The sequence below is a fragment of the Aphelocoma coerulescens genome, unplaced genomic scaffold, assembly GCF_041296385.1.
Source record: "Aphelocoma coerulescens isolate FSJ_1873_10779 unplaced genomic scaffold, UR_Acoe_1.0 HiC_scaffold_75, whole genome shotgun sequence".
NCBI classification, from domain to species: domain Eukaryota; kingdom Metazoa; phylum Chordata; class Aves; order Passeriformes; family Corvidae; genus Aphelocoma; species Aphelocoma coerulescens.
In genome coordinates, this window is record NW_027184061.1 from 323,651 (window position 1) to 339,719 (window position 16,069).

At 49.0% G+C, this 16,069-nt stretch overlaps 2 protein-coding genes across 2 annotated transcripts in view; both read right to left on the minus strand.

Annotated features, from left to right (window-relative positions):
* Window positions 1-4,520: 4,520 nt before the first annotated feature.
* The window catches only part of LOC138102423 (zinc finger protein 420-like), a gene marked incomplete at its 5' end in the record, with an annotated part of 136,050 nt that continues 124,501 nt past the window's right edge, over window positions 4,521-16,069 (minus strand). Inside the window, 2 exons of the mRNA XM_069000134.1 lie at window positions 4,521-5,080; window positions 12,088-12,114. Of these exons, the coding sequence (XP_068856235.1) occupies window positions 4,576-5,080; window positions 12,088-12,114 (532 nt within the window). The remainder of the gene's footprint in view (window positions 5,081-12,087; window positions 12,115-16,069) is intronic.
* On the minus strand, window positions 11,625-15,355 carry LOC138102440 (uncharacterized). Its single transcript, XM_069000149.1, has one exon. It carries the CDS (start codon window positions 15,085-15,087, stop codon window positions 13,507-13,509), a length of 1,581 nt encoding a protein of 526 aa, XP_068856250.1. The 5' UTR covers window positions 15,088-15,355; the 3' UTR covers window positions 11,625-13,506.

Consider the following 16,069-nt stretch of genomic DNA (forward strand, 5'->3'; position numbering starts at 1 on the left):
CTGAAGCAGCTCTGGCCCCCTAAGAACGAGGCTGTATTTGGGAGAGGGAGGGTGGCTGGGATGGGATCTTGAATGAGACAGACACATGTTGGGATGAAGAGGTTTGAAGGGGTCCCGTCACTGAGGAGGTTTTGGGGCACCCTCCTGCAGGAACTCAAGATTTTCAATCATGGCACCATCCATACGCCTTTCCCAACCCGCTTGCCATAGCAGTCTCTGTGTGGGTTTCAAAAAGATTTCTGCCAGCTTTCTACAGTCAAACGGAGTCATTAAACCACTCGTAAAAATATGGTGCAACAAAGTTTGCACGTACGGGTTGGTTAATCCATACTGCATCCCAGCTTTTTCTCCTTTTCGGATGAGCTTCCAATTGAGCCCTGCCCACTGGCGTTGGTTCGGATTACCGGGGGCAGCAATTCCCGGGAACGCTTGTGGAATAAATTCACCCTCAATCAGAGCCTCCCGTATGATTCCCTGCCACCGCCGAGCAGGATTGTCGGAAGCAGGGCAGCTTGGGGAGCCGTGGGCAGGACTTTCTTTTTTCCGCTCCGCCCTTTGAGCCGGGGGATCAGTCGTTCTTCGCATTCCCCGGCTCCGCTCCAGCTTTTGCCCCGGTTGGAATTTCCCCGCATCCCCTTCTCGCTCCCGCGGTTTCCCCCCTTCTCTGTTCGCCAAACTGTTTCCTCGGCAGGAGTCACAGGGCGGACGGACCCCCACCGGGGCCACCCCCCCGGGGAGCCGGGCCCGCGATCCCCGCGGCCAACGCGGACCGAAGACTCGGCACCGCGACACACATTCAGCAGCTGATTCAGGATTCTCTCTCCCCTCCGCCACCAGCAGCGGTTTCTGCTTTTCTCTTTCTTTCTCCTGCCGCTTGTATTCTCAAAGCGGCTCAATCGCTCTGCCTTTGAACACCCGCCGTTCGCATTGGAATCCCCGCTCTGGCTAAGCCGCGGTGAGGCAGACGGCGATGGGGGCAGCGGGGGACACACACGCCCCCCCAGAGCTAAAGTTAACTCTTCGGGGGACACCACGGGACACCTCCTAGGCAGTTCTGGTGCTTGCGGAGAGGGGAGCTCATCCACTTCCATTTTCTCTGGTTCTGGCGCAGGCTGCGGAGCCTGTAACTCCGTCTCCGCGGGTGCAGAAGGCAGGGACGGTATAACTGGGTCTACTCCCCCAAAGAATTCTCGGGCGTACGTCGGAAAGGCAGCCGCAGGACGGCCTGGCTCTAGATGGGCTGCTGCCCCTACCGCAGCTGTTTTTTCTGCCTCTATTTGCCTCAGCGCCGTTATTATTAACTTCCATAGCGTACTAAGCCCCTTAGTCTCTTTTCATCCATTGCTTACGGCGTCCCAGAGAGTGATTCCCAGCCTTTCCCACTCAAGAGTGCTGAGAACACTCCCGTTGGTGGCAAAAAATCCTCTCTCCCAACCCCATCTTAACAGTCTTTTCAAGACCTCCAGGTCATGCTTCTCTCAAGGAGAATATGCTGGAGGACCCTGAACGTGGCCTGCTCCTCTTTCGACAGACCCTTCCCCATCCTCCAGCCCCTGGCCTCTCACCTCTTCGGGTGCACCCGCTGCAGCGTACGTTTTCCAGACTTCTTTCCCCAGGAGCTTTCTTCGGCTCCCCCAACTCCAACGGAGCCGTTCTCCGACTCCCCCTCCATGGTCCAGCCGTGGCAGGCTCTGACCGGGGCCTCCCGCCTTTTCACTCCACAGACCCCCTTCAGAATCCAAAGGGTCCGGTCTGCTTCATTATCGCAGCGTTTATCACGTCGCGAGGTCACCAGCATGCGGGAGCTCAGGACTTCTGAACAACGAAGCAATATGATTCCGCAGAAGACATTTTATTGTTTCCATTGCACTCTACTTATGCATTTTGCAGCGGCTGTGCATGCGATCACGCACTTCTTGATTGGTCCCTCGATTTCGTCCACGCGTTCTGCACGCACTTTTCAGAAAACAGGATTGGTTCTAGTCCAGTGTGGCACAGTCCTTCTCCATCTATTTCTCGCTGCCTTGGTATTCTGCTTCTCAGCTTCTTCTTTCCCGTGAGAGTCCCTTCATTTCCCCATCACTTGATCTCTTCAGCTGTTCTCTGGGGCTCTCGGTGGGGGCAGAACCTCACGGGGGTGGTCCCCAAACCCCTGTCCCTCCCTGGGGGTCTCATGGGGGGTTCCTCCCCACCCATCCCTTCGCACGGGCCATGCCTGGCTCAGCTGCGCTGCTGGGAGGGGCAGGGCCATGTCTTAGAAGGGGCCATAAACCATCAGAGCCCCCAAAGTGCCCCGGGATCCACAGTGTGACATCGGACGCTGCAAAACTCCCCCGGGGGAGGTACCTGGGTGTTCACCCAAACCTGAACCTGTATTAACCCACGGAACTGGGAGTTTCCGGGGCTTCCCCAGCCCCCACGGGATCCAGCCTGGGACCATCACTTACACCAAGGACAGCGACATTGGAACAACCAAAACCAAAAGTTTTGTTGCTGATCCAGGGCTGCTGACTGTGTATCCTTCTACTCTCATACTTTCTTTGCCCTTACACGTTTCCTAAGTGTTACTTTTATGCTTTTAATATTACTGGGGATGGTAACCAAAAGGGCTCCAAACCCCCTTCACACAGCAACCAAACTGCTCTGAAATAAACCCTACAGAGATATATTTATGAACACAGATCTTTCACTGTTGTTTCACTCTCATCTGCCCCAGGGGAGCCATGAACCAGACCCTGGGTTACCCTCGCCTTCAGGGGCAGGGTGGAACAGGAGCCGGACACAGGGGAAGCTTCTGGAAGCTGCTCAAGGAAGCCACCCCTGGAGGCCCCCTATTTCCAAAGCCTGGCCATGCAAACCCAGGACACTGGATCCAAACATGGATCACTCAGACGGGGGCACCAGGGCTCTGCCTGTCGTGGTTTGACGCAGCTGAGCGTCAAGCACACAAAATCTGCTATTTTTCATAAGGGGAAATAAGAAAATATTGAGGAAAACTAGAGAGCTGTGAAGCAGCACAGGTTCAAACTTAAACAGTTGCTGTACAAAGAAAAAGTTTATTACCAACAGAATTAAAAGCAAAAAGAATTAACAAGAAATTAAAGCAAACCTCCCCTCTCTTCCAGCACTTCCCTCCTTTTACCCAACTCGCACAAAGGAAGAAGAACATGGGATTTTAGTCAGTGTTGCAGTTCTTGAAAAGTCTCTTTGTTATGCTTAAGGAAAAAAGGGTTTTCTTCTGCATCACGTGGTTCCCAAAGTGCCCCCAACAGCAGACCCGCCCGGGAAGAAACAATCTGCTGTGGTGTAAAACATCTCTGCCCTGAAAAATCTCAGAGTTCCTTCACACTGCCAGACATGGGCCATCACATGGGGTTATTAGACTTTGTAAGGATGAATTACTTTGGTCTGAACACAAAGGGTTGTTTGTTTTTTTTTTTTTGTGACAGGAGGTCTCTAAAAGCCTCTCAATACTTCTATATAGCCTGGCACAGGCACTTTTCATAAATTTCATGGGCCATAGGTTAACTTTCCATCCCTCCATGTACTCCAAATGGATCAAAGAGACAAACAGTTTGTGATATTACAGTTTCTTACCACGGCCTGCAGGAAGTTTTTTAAGCTGCGCACGAGAATCGCGGCCCCGCCCTCTTTTCTCCCGTCGCCATTTCCAGCTCCGTCCCACAGGACTCACTTTCTCTTCTCTCTGGCTCCGAAGCCGCCACGTTGAAGAGTGTTCTTGTTCGGGCTCTACGGTGGAGAAAGCCTGGCTCCCTTTGTGCTGCTGGCTGCGTGGTGTCCTCTTCAGTTCAGCGCGGAGTGTGCTGGCTGCAGACAGGAGGCTCCGCCGGCTCCCGCTGGCTCCGCCGGCCCCGCGTGGAGAGGAGAGGGACCCGCCGGTGCCAGGGAGCCGCGCCGGATGGGTTTAGCTGTGTGGCACTCCATGGCTGGCTTTAGCTGCCTGCGGCTCTGGGACAGTTCCCCCCCAGCAGTGACACAGGGTCTGTGCTGCGGCGTTGGGAAAGGAGGGGGTGCAGGGGCCCTGACCCGGCGGGGCCCGGAGGCTCCAAGGGCCCCCCACCTTCCGGCAGGAGAGCTGGAACGAAAGGAATTGCCCCGTTTCCATGTGGTTTAAATGAGCAAACGGAGGACCCCACAAGCCCCTCAAAACCCGCGGGACTAAGCTGGCCTTTACTGGATGCCAGGAAACACTAAAAACTCTCTGTCCCTGCCCTCTGCTACTGCACAGGGACAGGAAATACAAGGAAAGGTCCAGGAGCTGAGAGAAGGACCGGGAGAGATCCCGCCCCGAGCACCAGCACGGGCACAACAGAGCCAGCCTGGGCACAGGAAGGGAATTTATTACCAACCAAATCACAGGAGCACAAGGAGAAGGCAAAGAAATCTCTCCAACACCTTCCCCCCACCCAGCGCGGATCACCCGGAACGGGGGTCACCAGGGCTCTGCCCCACGGGGGTCACTGGGGATCATCCAATGCCGACCCTCCCACAGGGGATGGAGCTGGAGCAGAGCACGAAGCTCTTCCCGCACTCGGGGCACTCGCAGGGCTTCCCTTAGCGGTGCCTCCGTTGGTGATGGGTCAAGTTTGAGCTCCTGGAGAAGCTCTTCCCACACTGGGGACACTCGTAGGGCCTCTCCCCGGTGTGGATACGGTGGTGCTTTATAAGGTTGGTGTTGCATTTGAAGCCCTTCCCACAGTCGGGGCAGCGGAAGGGCCTCTCATCCGTGTGAATGCGCTGATGTTGGAGGAGGTGGGAGCTCCTCTGAAACCTCTTCCCACACTCAGAACACTCGTAGGGCCTCTCCCCAGTGTGGGTGCGCTGGTGTGCCCTCAGGGTGGAGCTCCATCCGAAGCTCTTCCCACACTGCAAGCACTCATAGGGCCGTTCCCCGGTGTGGACCACCTGGTGCTGGAGCAGCTCGGAGCTGCTGGAGAAGCCCTTCCCACATTCCCCATACTCATAGGGCCTCTCCCCAGTGTGGATCCTCTGGTGCTGGATAAGTTTGGAGTTCCATCTGAAGCCCATCCCACATTCTGGGCACTTGTGGGGCTTCTCCCTGCCCTGAGGCTTCTCCACCAGCTCTGAGCTCCCCCTGGATCTCCAACTGCCTTCCCGGCACAGGGAGGCTCTTTCCTCCTTGGATCTCTCTGGGCTGCGTTTGCAGCCCCTCCTCGTGCAGCATCTCCGGGGCTTTTCCTCCTCCTCCATCCAGCGACGCCTTGGGACTGACAAATCCTGGATTGGGGAAAAAACAAGGGGTGAGTGCCTTGGGTTGGGGGCTTCTCCTGCCCAGGTCCATCACCAGGCATCTTGTGTCCATAAAAACCTCCAAAACACCAAGATTCAGCCCAAAATGCCCCCAAACATCAAGACAAACATCAAGACACCGACCCAAAACTCCCAAAACATCAAGATTCAGACAAAACACCCTCCAGAATATAAACACATTCAGCCCCCACAAAAAAACCAAAGCACCAACATGGAGCCCAAGAAACCTCAGAAACACCAAGATTCACCCACGGGAAAATCGTGGATCCCCCTCCCTGATCACCTGCTGGATGGGGGGGGCAACGCTCCTGGGGCTGGGGGGAGGCTGCAGATACAGCGAGTGCTGGAACCTTGGGGTGCCTCCTCTTCCTGATCCTCCTCCTGTGTCCCTACTCTTCCTCACACTCCTTCACACTACTCCTTCTCCTGCAGAATCCCACCTGCTGCTCCCACGGCCATCGTTTCACCATTCTGGTCTCCAGCCCTGCTCCTCCAGCCTTTCTCCTGCTCCCCCCAGGCCCAGCACCCAGCCCTGGCTCGCTCTGCCCCCCAGAGCTCTCGGATCCCACAGCACGAGCAGCGATGCAGCTGCGGCAGCTCGGGCTGGGGCAGCGCTGGGCTCTCGGCCGCTCCTGCCCGCACTCGGCCCCCGCCGCAGCCACTTCTGCCAGCACAGCACGGCCCGGCCCGGCCTTGGCGCTCCCCCCCTCCCACCTCCCCAAATTCCCCTGGCGGGGGGCGCCAAGGCCGGGCCACACGTGGGCTCCAGCTGGGGAGCGCCGGGCGCTGCGGCTCTGCCTGGCAACTGCTGAGTCACCAGCGCCGCGCCTTCTGATTGGCTGAGCGCTGCCTGAGGGCCGCGCCTGCACCAAGGGGGGACACCCTGCTCCAGGGGGGATGTCCCGAAAACCGGGCACCCCCAGCGAACCAACAACACCAACGCCTCCTTACAAACACATGCTCTGAATCTGCTCGGACACAGCCACACGCACTTGCACACAAGCAAGTGACGGCACAAACCAGCAGCTCCACAAAATGGCACTGACTGACACACACTGCTGCTCAGCCAAGCTCCTGCTCAATTCCTCAACTTCCAGAACAACAACAAAGCCTGAACAGAACCATGGACATCGTTTCCTAATCAAAAGGGGACAATGCGGAGGCAGTTTGCACATTCTCCCAGAGCTAATTAAGGACATGGACACCCAGCAGGGGTAAAAAGGGAAGTCGAGAAGGGGTCTCAGCAACAGGGGACGGATGGTGTTGGTGTGCTGGGAAGGGATTGGTTGAAGGGAGTGTGCAGGAATATGGTTAAGGCAAACAGCAGCAGGAGGAATCTATGGGGTAAGAAAGGAAAAGGAAGATGGAAAAGAGGAGGAAGAGAAAAAAGTGAGGACAGGGATGCTTTTCAGCGCCATCTTATCCTCAACATTTGCCAGCTGATCCAGATCTTTTGTACCCCACGTTCCAGGACAGGACAGAAAAAGAAGTTCAGGATTTCAGGGGGTTTCTCTGTGGTGGGTGTCACGATCTGCTAATGCAAGCGGGGGTCGTGATGGTTCGTTTATAGATCTCAGAGTGTAAAAAGGACACAAGAAATTTCAGTTTAAATCAAAACAGTGCACCTTTATTAAGTGCCCACAACACAGTAATGCAATAGAAGAGAGAAAGGGAGAGAGAGAGAGAGACAAAGTAGGGAGGAAGAAAAAGAGGGGGGGGAGGCAATAGCTACCAACGGATGAGACGAAGTCCTCGTGGTCTTCCGCCAATAGATTCGTCTTCTTTCCGTGGGGGAGATCTCTCCGACTTGGTTATTTCAGAGAGTCCCTTTATAGTCCTTTTCAGAAGCGAGGGGCAACTGGCCAAGAGGTTGGGAAATTTACAGCCATTGTTGTGGAGTCTGTTGCTTTGGGAAACAGGTACAGGACAGACGCACAAGACCGGTGTGCAGGACAGGTGTGCAGGGCAGGTCGTTCCTTTCCGCTTCGGCGCAGTCCTTCCCGCCTGGGCAGCAAGAACGGCGCAGTCCATTGCGACCTGCACTAATTTTCCTCAGGAATGCGTACCAGTTCCCAGCGGGCACACCCCTAGGCAACACTCGGCAGACATCCCACCTCAGCAGGGCCAGGACTCCTGTGCTCAGTCTCTGTTCTCGGCGATGATCGTGAGGCAGATGAGGGATCTTTGGACTGTCTCTTACACCACCCCGTGACTCACGATTGTCGTCAGGAGAGCTCTATCTGCACGATTTTGTAGTGTCGTTGTGAAGTCTTCAGGACTCGTCAATGTTGGTAGCATATCCCGGAAAAGGGGTAGAGAACATAAGAGAGGAAGGGAAAGAGAAGAAAAGAAAAAGAAGGAAACAAAAGAGAAGGAAATGAATAATTTTAAATCAGAATACACATATAATTTTTTTAATTAAAATACCTCTAATTTTTTATCACATCTTATTTTAATACTCGTGTAGTTTGTCTCATGTCAATAACCTTGGGTGTGTCTACAGCGGATGGGGTATTGGCTAAATTGTGGACATCTATTATAGATGTAAGCTGTGTTAGCCGTTTCATCATTCTCCAATTCATGATGTATAAGACTGCTGATAAAGCAAAACCAATCAAAACCAAAATCAAGAGAACAATGATGGGATGACACAATTTGTTCAGGACACCTGTAGCAGTAGGTGACCACCCAAAAAGAGTATCCCACCACCTGTGTTCAACATCTTTCTTTACCCTTTCTAGAACACGATGTATTTCTTTCACATTGTGATGAACAGTTACTAAGGTTTTCTGTCCATTTTTCTTGATCTTTTCCAAAATTTCAATTAAATCTTGGTGAAGCAACAATTGCTTTACCAAAGTAAGGTTCATCCCAATGGGGGTAGGCAATAATTGGTGGATCAGTGTGTAATTGGACTGTAAAAGATGATAAGAAGTAACTGGGGCTAAATATGAAAAATCACATCCTATGATTTTAGTAAAGTTACAAACACAAAAATTTGAATGATTTTTTGTATCTACTACTAAATTTTCTACAAATACTTCATCACAAGCAGTTCTTAAGCATGCACATCCATTACCTATATAGACAAGCACTGTTTCAGGAGTCTCGTTAGGATGAATTTCAAAATGACAGATATTTTGTTCTGTATCTAAACAAATGTCTTGAGCTCTAATTGCATTACTTTCACAGATGAACCCTTGTTGTTCTCGGACAATACAAGTTTCTAAATTAACGGTTTGCCACTTCTCACCAATTTGACGGGCCCATTCTCTATGCTCGAAAGGATAGAGAACAGCTCCATCATGGTTCAGCCCTAATGCAATGACAGGGAATATCAGATGCACTGAAGCATTACGTATAGTCAGTACAAAGGCTGTGGCTGTGTTTGTGAGGGGATCGTAGGTAAAGTTTACTAAGTTCCACCAGGATTGGAATTCTCTTTCAAAATCAGTGGCACTGTCCCAGATTATTTTCCGAATTTCAGTAGGAAAAGTGCCTTCTTCGCCTTCTCTTATAATTGAGGCAGCAACTGACTGCATCCATAATTGAGCCTGGATGCAGCTGAGAGCTAAAGAAATGTTATTTTGTGTAGCATCGAGTGCGTCAATTATCAATTTGTGGTCATTCACATTTACCTTTTCCCAATTTGGTAATATGTTTGATAACAACCACTGATGGCTTCCCAAGGCTAATAGGGATGACTGCAGTGGTTGTTGTATTTTAGTCAAATCTGTAGTTGTGGCAATTAATTTATTCATTAATACTTCTGAATCAATACTATTTAAGATTCCCAATCCTGTTCCCATGACACCGGTTATGTCTCTTTGCGTTCGTTTCTTAGAAGGGTTTCGCTTTCGCAACCAGGTTGTCCACCCCTCGAAGGAAGTTTGCAGAAAGGGTGAACAAGCTGGCTGAACTTCTGAGACATTGTTTTGCATGAGCAATTTGACTTGTTTAAGAGACCATGCTGGATTAAATAGTATTTGTTGTTGGCCTGTTTTCCTGATTGTATATGGTCCAACTTTAAAAATTCTTGGGCTCAGCATAACCGGTGGTTGGGTGGTAGGTATTACAACATTGACATTGAGTTTTCCCCAGTGTTTTGTATCGTTTTTACCACACATGACTTTATGGGAAAATTGCACATCAGTTAAGTTTAGCCAACAATCTTGGTTTTGAATTTCACAAAACAAAACGCGGTCATGAGGTCCAATGCTATAACTGTGTATAGGTTTAGTAAAAGATCTACCAATTAGTCTACATCGTATTGAAACATCATCACCTTGGGTTACCATAAAGGGAGGAAAAACGTTGTTCTTGTCATCTAGTACGAGGGAGGTACTTATACCATGGTACGTAATTACTACACTTAGTATGGGCTTTGCTACAGCATTTATTTTGAATTTATAAGTTAAACCTTTCAAACCTGGCTGATCTGTCTGGTTATTTTGCCAATTGCATGTTACATAGGCTGATTTAGTTAGAGTAAAGTTATACCAGCAGTCAGTTGGTTCATTTTTGCAAAGCTTCGTGATTTGGACATTGTTGGTACTGGGGTCTAGGCTGTAGTTACCGACATTCTTCTGACGACAACACAGGATGAAGAGGGTTTGTGTGTTACACGCCCACTCTGTTGTAGGGCAGAGTTCGGCCGTAATGTTGGGGTGCAGGTCACTTTTCCCATTTGGTTTTAGAAAATTCCCGGTGATTGTAATGGTGGAAGCTTTCCCGGAGAAAGGTCCTTCTACTTTTCTGCATCTTACCTCAATTTTCTCACCAATTGTTCCATTTAGGGTTGTAGTCCAATCTTTTGAGTCCCATCCCCATTCATTTGAATGGTATACCTTAGAGTCGTGCAGTACTGCAGTGTCTGGGTTTGGGCGACGATCTCTGGGATGGGATCTTAGAGCACTAGTGTACCTAATGGTAGTACCAGACCATGGCCACTCAGCTGCTTTTTGGCCATGGTGTTGTGGTAGGATGCAGAAAAGTATCACCAGTTTTATCATGGTTTATGTGGTCTTTTATGTCCCTCGGAGTTCTTCTGTGAAAAGCAAACACAAACAGAGTCTGCCACTAAAGGCAGAAAAAATTAGAATGATGGAATTATCCAGCGTGTATGTATCCGATGCTCTCTCCCTAGGGCATCAGAGGCTACCCATGCATATTTATTTAGAGGGCTTTTCAGCACTAATGGTACTTCTCCTACAGTAGGGAGGTCTACCAAAACAGGTTGTCCAGGGTAGTGTGCAGGATTCTTAGGATCATTAGGTCCCTGTAATGAAGGAATTATACTTGGAGCTGTTGGGCAAAAGGCAGTGATTTTAGGACACCCGTTTACCCCCCATCTATCATTCACACCTTTCACAGCTTCCCATAGCCGAACATCCCAGTTTCCCTCCTGTGGTTTCAGAAGTCGTTTCAGGAGACCATTGGTCCTTTCTACAATGCCGTTAGCTTGAGGGTAGTAAGGGGTGTGAAAAGTCCATTTAATGCCTTCACTTTTTGCCCAGTCCTGTACAACTTTGGCAGTAAAGTGAGACCCATTGTCAGATTGAATTTCTTGTGGTTTTGGGAAAGTTCCAAACCATCCCTGCAATGCTCTGACAGTGTTATCTCCTGTAGCTCTTTTAAAGGCATCGGCCTGGACTAACCCAGATATAATCTCTACTCCTACCAGTACAAAGTGTTTACCTCCTGACTTTTTAAAGGGGCCAATATAATCTACCTGCCACGCATCCCATAAGCCTTTACCCTTTCTTAAATGCAGAGGGTCATCTTCCAAAGGGTGTCTTTCCAGCCGTCTGCGGCATTGTTCACAAGCTGATATGCATGTTTTACACATTTCTCTGGTAACAGGCCACCCACGAGCAAGGGCTTCTTTGTACAAATCTTTTGCACCTGTGTGTTGTCTTTTTACATGCAACCATTCTAATAAGTGCTCCCAGTCTTCTGTAATCTGATCCTTTTTCAAAGGACTTAGTCTTGCTAATTCATCAGCTTTATTGTTCCACTCTCCTGCTGCATTTCCATCTGTCTGGTGAGAGGCTACCCACCCCACGGCAAAATTCCCTTGACTTGCAATATTTAGAATTTCTTGCCACTTTTCCTTTTGCCATACTGGGATTCTGTTAACTTCCCAGTCATTTTGCTGCCAAAAAGGAAGCCACTCAGTACATCCCTTAAACACAGCATAGGAATCGGTGTAGATACAGACAGGAGAAGTATTCTGTGCCTCATGTTGGAAAACACTCCAAACAGCTATCAGCTCGCCAGCTTGGGCGCTGCCTTCCCCCTCTGTGATAATTCGTTCACCTGAGGAGGTGTGCAGGGCTACAGCCTTGTATTTCCACACCTTTCCTTCTCGCTTGGCAGAAGCATCTGTAAACCAAGAATTTGCTGACTGTTCGGGGGAAAAAGGAGGGGCTACTTTGATGGCTGAGGCAGGTTTGTCCTGACTGCTACTCAAGTTTTCAGTCTCTTGGATTGCCAGATTTTTTACAGCTCCTTCAGTTACTGAGAAGATGCTACAATAATGTTCAATCTGAGCATACCACTTCCTTACTGAGGCCCTCTGGGCCACCCCGTCAGGTGGGGGGGTCCCAGTAGAGACTGCCTTAATAACTTTGAAAGGGCCTCTCAAAACAATTGGTTGTTGTCGTGCAATCTTCTCCACTTCTATGAGAGCTAAGCTAACCACAAATAATCCTTTTTCCCAGGTAGTGTACCTTTTTTCAGCATCTTTAAAGCCACGAGAGTAAAAACCTACAGGCCTCGTTGGACCCTCAGGACCCCGCTGCCATATGTGTACTGACAGCCCTGAAGAGGCAAATCCCCATTCCACCTGGAAAGGATCTGTAGGGTGAATAGGGCCCAGGGCTTGGTGAGCTGTTGCTTCAAAAATCAACAATTGCAATGCTTCTTCTTGAGAAGCACTCCATTCCCATTTTATCCCTTTTCTTAACAAGTTATAAAGAGGTCTGGCAATTATGGAAAAATCTGGGATGTGTTTTCTCCAGAACACTAATAATCCTAAAGCATGTTGGAGATCTTTTTTGGATTCAGGCATTTTAATCTGATCTAAAGAGGTTAGGGTATCAGGTGGGATACATGTCATACCTCCTTTCCACCAAATTCCCAAAAATTTCACTTCATGTGAAGGATTTTGGATTTTTTCTGAGGGAATTTGCAAATCAAGGCTTTCTAAGTGGGAGATTATTCTTTGTTGGGTATCTCTCACTTCTTCTATTTCATCTCCTCCCACAAGGATATCATCAATGTATTGATAAACAGTCACATTGTCAGCTTTGGGTATTTTTTCTAACTCCTGGGCTAAAGCGTGATGAGCCAGGGTGGGGGAATGTTTGTACCCTTGGGGAAGCCTAGTGAAAGTGTATTGCTGTCCTTCCCATGTGAAAGCAAAACGGTCCATGTCTTCTGGCTGTAAAGGTATCATAAAAAACATGTCTTTGACATCTATAGTTGCCATAATTGAATGAGCTTTTTCTTGAATTAGTGTTATCAATTCTGCTAGATTTGGGACAGCTGCTGTGAGAGGGTCTGTGTTGGCATTTAGCCTGCGAAAATCAATTGTCAGCCTCCACTTCCCATTAGGCTTTCGCACTGGCCACACCGGAGAATTGAAAGGAGAATGAGTATTAACTATTACTCCTTGTTCTCGCAGCTCCTGTATCACTGGCTTGATGCCCTCTTTGGCACCCAGGGGGAGGGGGTATTGTTTCACATTAGTTACTTTGCTGAATGGTAGGGAGGGTGCGGCTTCGAGCAGTCTGATGTTAAAACGTGGTGTGCCAAAAGACCACAGGAGACCCTCTGAGTCCTCCCACTGCCTCCCAACGAGGGCATTCATCCCTAATAGATTGGTTGGGATATCTCCAATCACCATATTAATAGAGAGTTGATTTTCTTCCCCAGGTAAAATGAGCTTAACTAGGGCTACATTCATAGATTCTGTCGTTCCTAAGGCATTTAAAACACAATATCGGTTCTTTGTTGGGACAATTCCACATCTCTGGGCATCTTTCTTTGTCAGCGCAGAAATTTGTGCCCCAGTGTCAATTAGAAAAGTTACAGGTGCCCGTTTAGGGCCTGTAATAGCTGTGATCATTATATCTCCCTTTTTATTTTTAGTGAGCCTTCTCAGGTATACCCATGCTCCATCTCTTCGCTCACTGACAAGAGACGGAGGGTCTAGTTTCCCTGGTTTTGAGGGAGAGGTTGTTTTGGCTCACTGCACAGACTTTGAGGGAGTGGTTGGTCTGACTCACTGCCCAGATTCTGAGGGAGGAGGGGTGCACTGGGTTGAACTGATGGATTTGGTAGAACGGGTTTTCGGCAGTGCCAGTTAGACACTACCTTACTCAATTTATCAAGGGGTAAGCCATCCATCACATCTCTGGGGACCCCCTTTTTGATGCCTAATAACCACCAATGCTGACGGTTAGAGATCTGTTTTACATTCTCTGGCTTTTCGCCATGAGGAGCCCGAATGTACCTGACACCTTTTGTTTTGTCTAATTTTTCTTCTGGAATTTTTATAGGTCCATATTTTCTACTGTAATCAATCAGATCTTTTGCAACTTCACTCCATGTCCAAACTTTGCGATCACCCGCAGGTGAATTCGATTGTGAACCTGGCGGCTGAGAGGGGGTTGAATAGGGAGTAAACCCAGGATCGGTAGATCCAGTTTGGTCGCTTGGGTTTCCAAGGAATCTATCTAGCCTTTCTACGGGACCTACAGCCGCTATGGTTTTTTGAAGGGCAATTGCTGTAGGTTTGAGTGATTCTGGAAGGCCTCGAATTAAAGGGGTCATCAGTGCAGGTTTAACAGGTAATTGCATGGGGGATTCATATCCAGGAGTTAATTTTCTTTCATGGATCATTTGCAAACAGGCAGCTTTGTGGACACTTTCTAGGAGTTGCTCGGGGGTACCAATTATAGCTAAAGGGTCTCCCCTTTCTAAAGGATTGAGTCCCCCGGCCCAGAAGGCTGCACGCTGAGTCAGGGACCACGTGCCACGTTTGTCTCCTGTTGTCAAGAAAACTCCATGTCCCCAGTATCCACTGGCCTCCTGTTCAGTTAATTGAATTTGGTCTCCTCCGGTGAGAGACACTCGGAAGACATATTCTGTCTCAGATTCGTGGGGAAGCCGCCCATACTCCTTTTTTAATCTAGCTAATTCAACAGCACTGTATGGTATTTGTTTAGTGGTGATATGCGGTTCAAAATCTTCATCATTGATATAATTATATTCAGTTTTAATCAGAGGTCTCACATGAGGGCAGCAGTTTTCTCCACAATTTTTTACTAGTATTAGTTCTTTTTGGGGGTATATTTGGTCAATGTGAGGAGTTTCCTTTTCCTCTGTCTCTTTTGGTGAGTCAGCATTTTTCGAATTTCTAAAATATTCCTCTTTTAAAGCAGCCTCTAGCAAGTGATTTTTATTTTTTTCTTCATCTAATTGTTTTTGTAAAATTTCCACTAGGCTTTGAAGGGAATCTATGATCGCTTTCTCTTCAGTACATCGCTTTAAGCGATGATCTATGGCTGCCGCAAGGCATGCCCCTAAAACAGAGCAGATTATGGTTTTATTTCGGCCAAATTTAAATCTAGTCTCATGTTGTAAAGAATATACTCTATCAGTCACATAATCCAAATTAAACCAGTTATTTTGAGCCCATTCTTCCCCTCCCGGAGAGGGCCGGGCATTATGTTTTGCTAGCAGAGCATAAAACGCAGCTTTAACTTTTGCACTGGGGTTTTCAGTCATTTTATGACAGGATCAAAACCACCACAAGGAGGTAAAGTTAATTACACACTGCGACACACACACAGCTTCGCTGTGTCTCCCTTCACTTCCCTGGGTGGGTGAAGAGACCAAATCTGCTTGGGAGGTACTCCTTAAGTTACTTATGGTTGTCTCTTCACTACACCAAGCAGTCCAAATTCATGCACACACCAAAAAACACAGTTCCTCCTTTTACACTAAGAGATCCTTTGCAAAAAATCTGAAGACAGAGCCCTCAACTGAGTATGGGGTGCTTTTCACCCAGGCGTGTGCAGTTTGTGGGAAATTCGAGTCACCCCCCTTGCTTTCTAGACACCGCTCACCCCTTTTGGGGTGTCGGGCTAGGTGCGGCTGGAGTGAAACGTCCTTCCCCTATTACAGACTACACACAACCTTGCAACCCCTTCTGTCTGTCAGATCCTGTCCGTGACGCCAGTTTAATGTCACGATCCGCTAATGCAAGCGGGGGTCGTGATGGTTCGTTTATAGATCTCAGAGTGTAAAAAGGACACAAGAAATTTCAGTTTAAATCAAAACAGTGCACCTTTATTAAGTGCCCACAACACAGTAATGCAATAGAAGAGAGAAAGGGAGAGAGAGAGAGAGACAAAGTAGGGAGGAAGAAAAAGAGGGGGGGGAGGCAATAGCTACCAACGGATGAGACGAAGTCCTCGTGGTCTTCCGCCAATAGATTCGTCTTCTTTCCGTGGGGGAGATCTCTCCGACTTGGTTATTTCAGAGAGTCCCTTTCTAGTCCTTTTCAGAAGCGAGGGGCAACTGGCCAAGAGGTTGGGAAATTTACAGCCATTGTTGTGGAGTCTGTTGCTTTGGGAAACAGGTACAGGACAGACACACAAGACCGGTGTGCAGGACAGGTGTGCAGGGCAGGTCGTTCCTTTCCGCTTCGGCGCAGTCCTTCCCGCCTGGGCAGCAAGAACGGCGCAGTCCATTGCGACCTGCACTA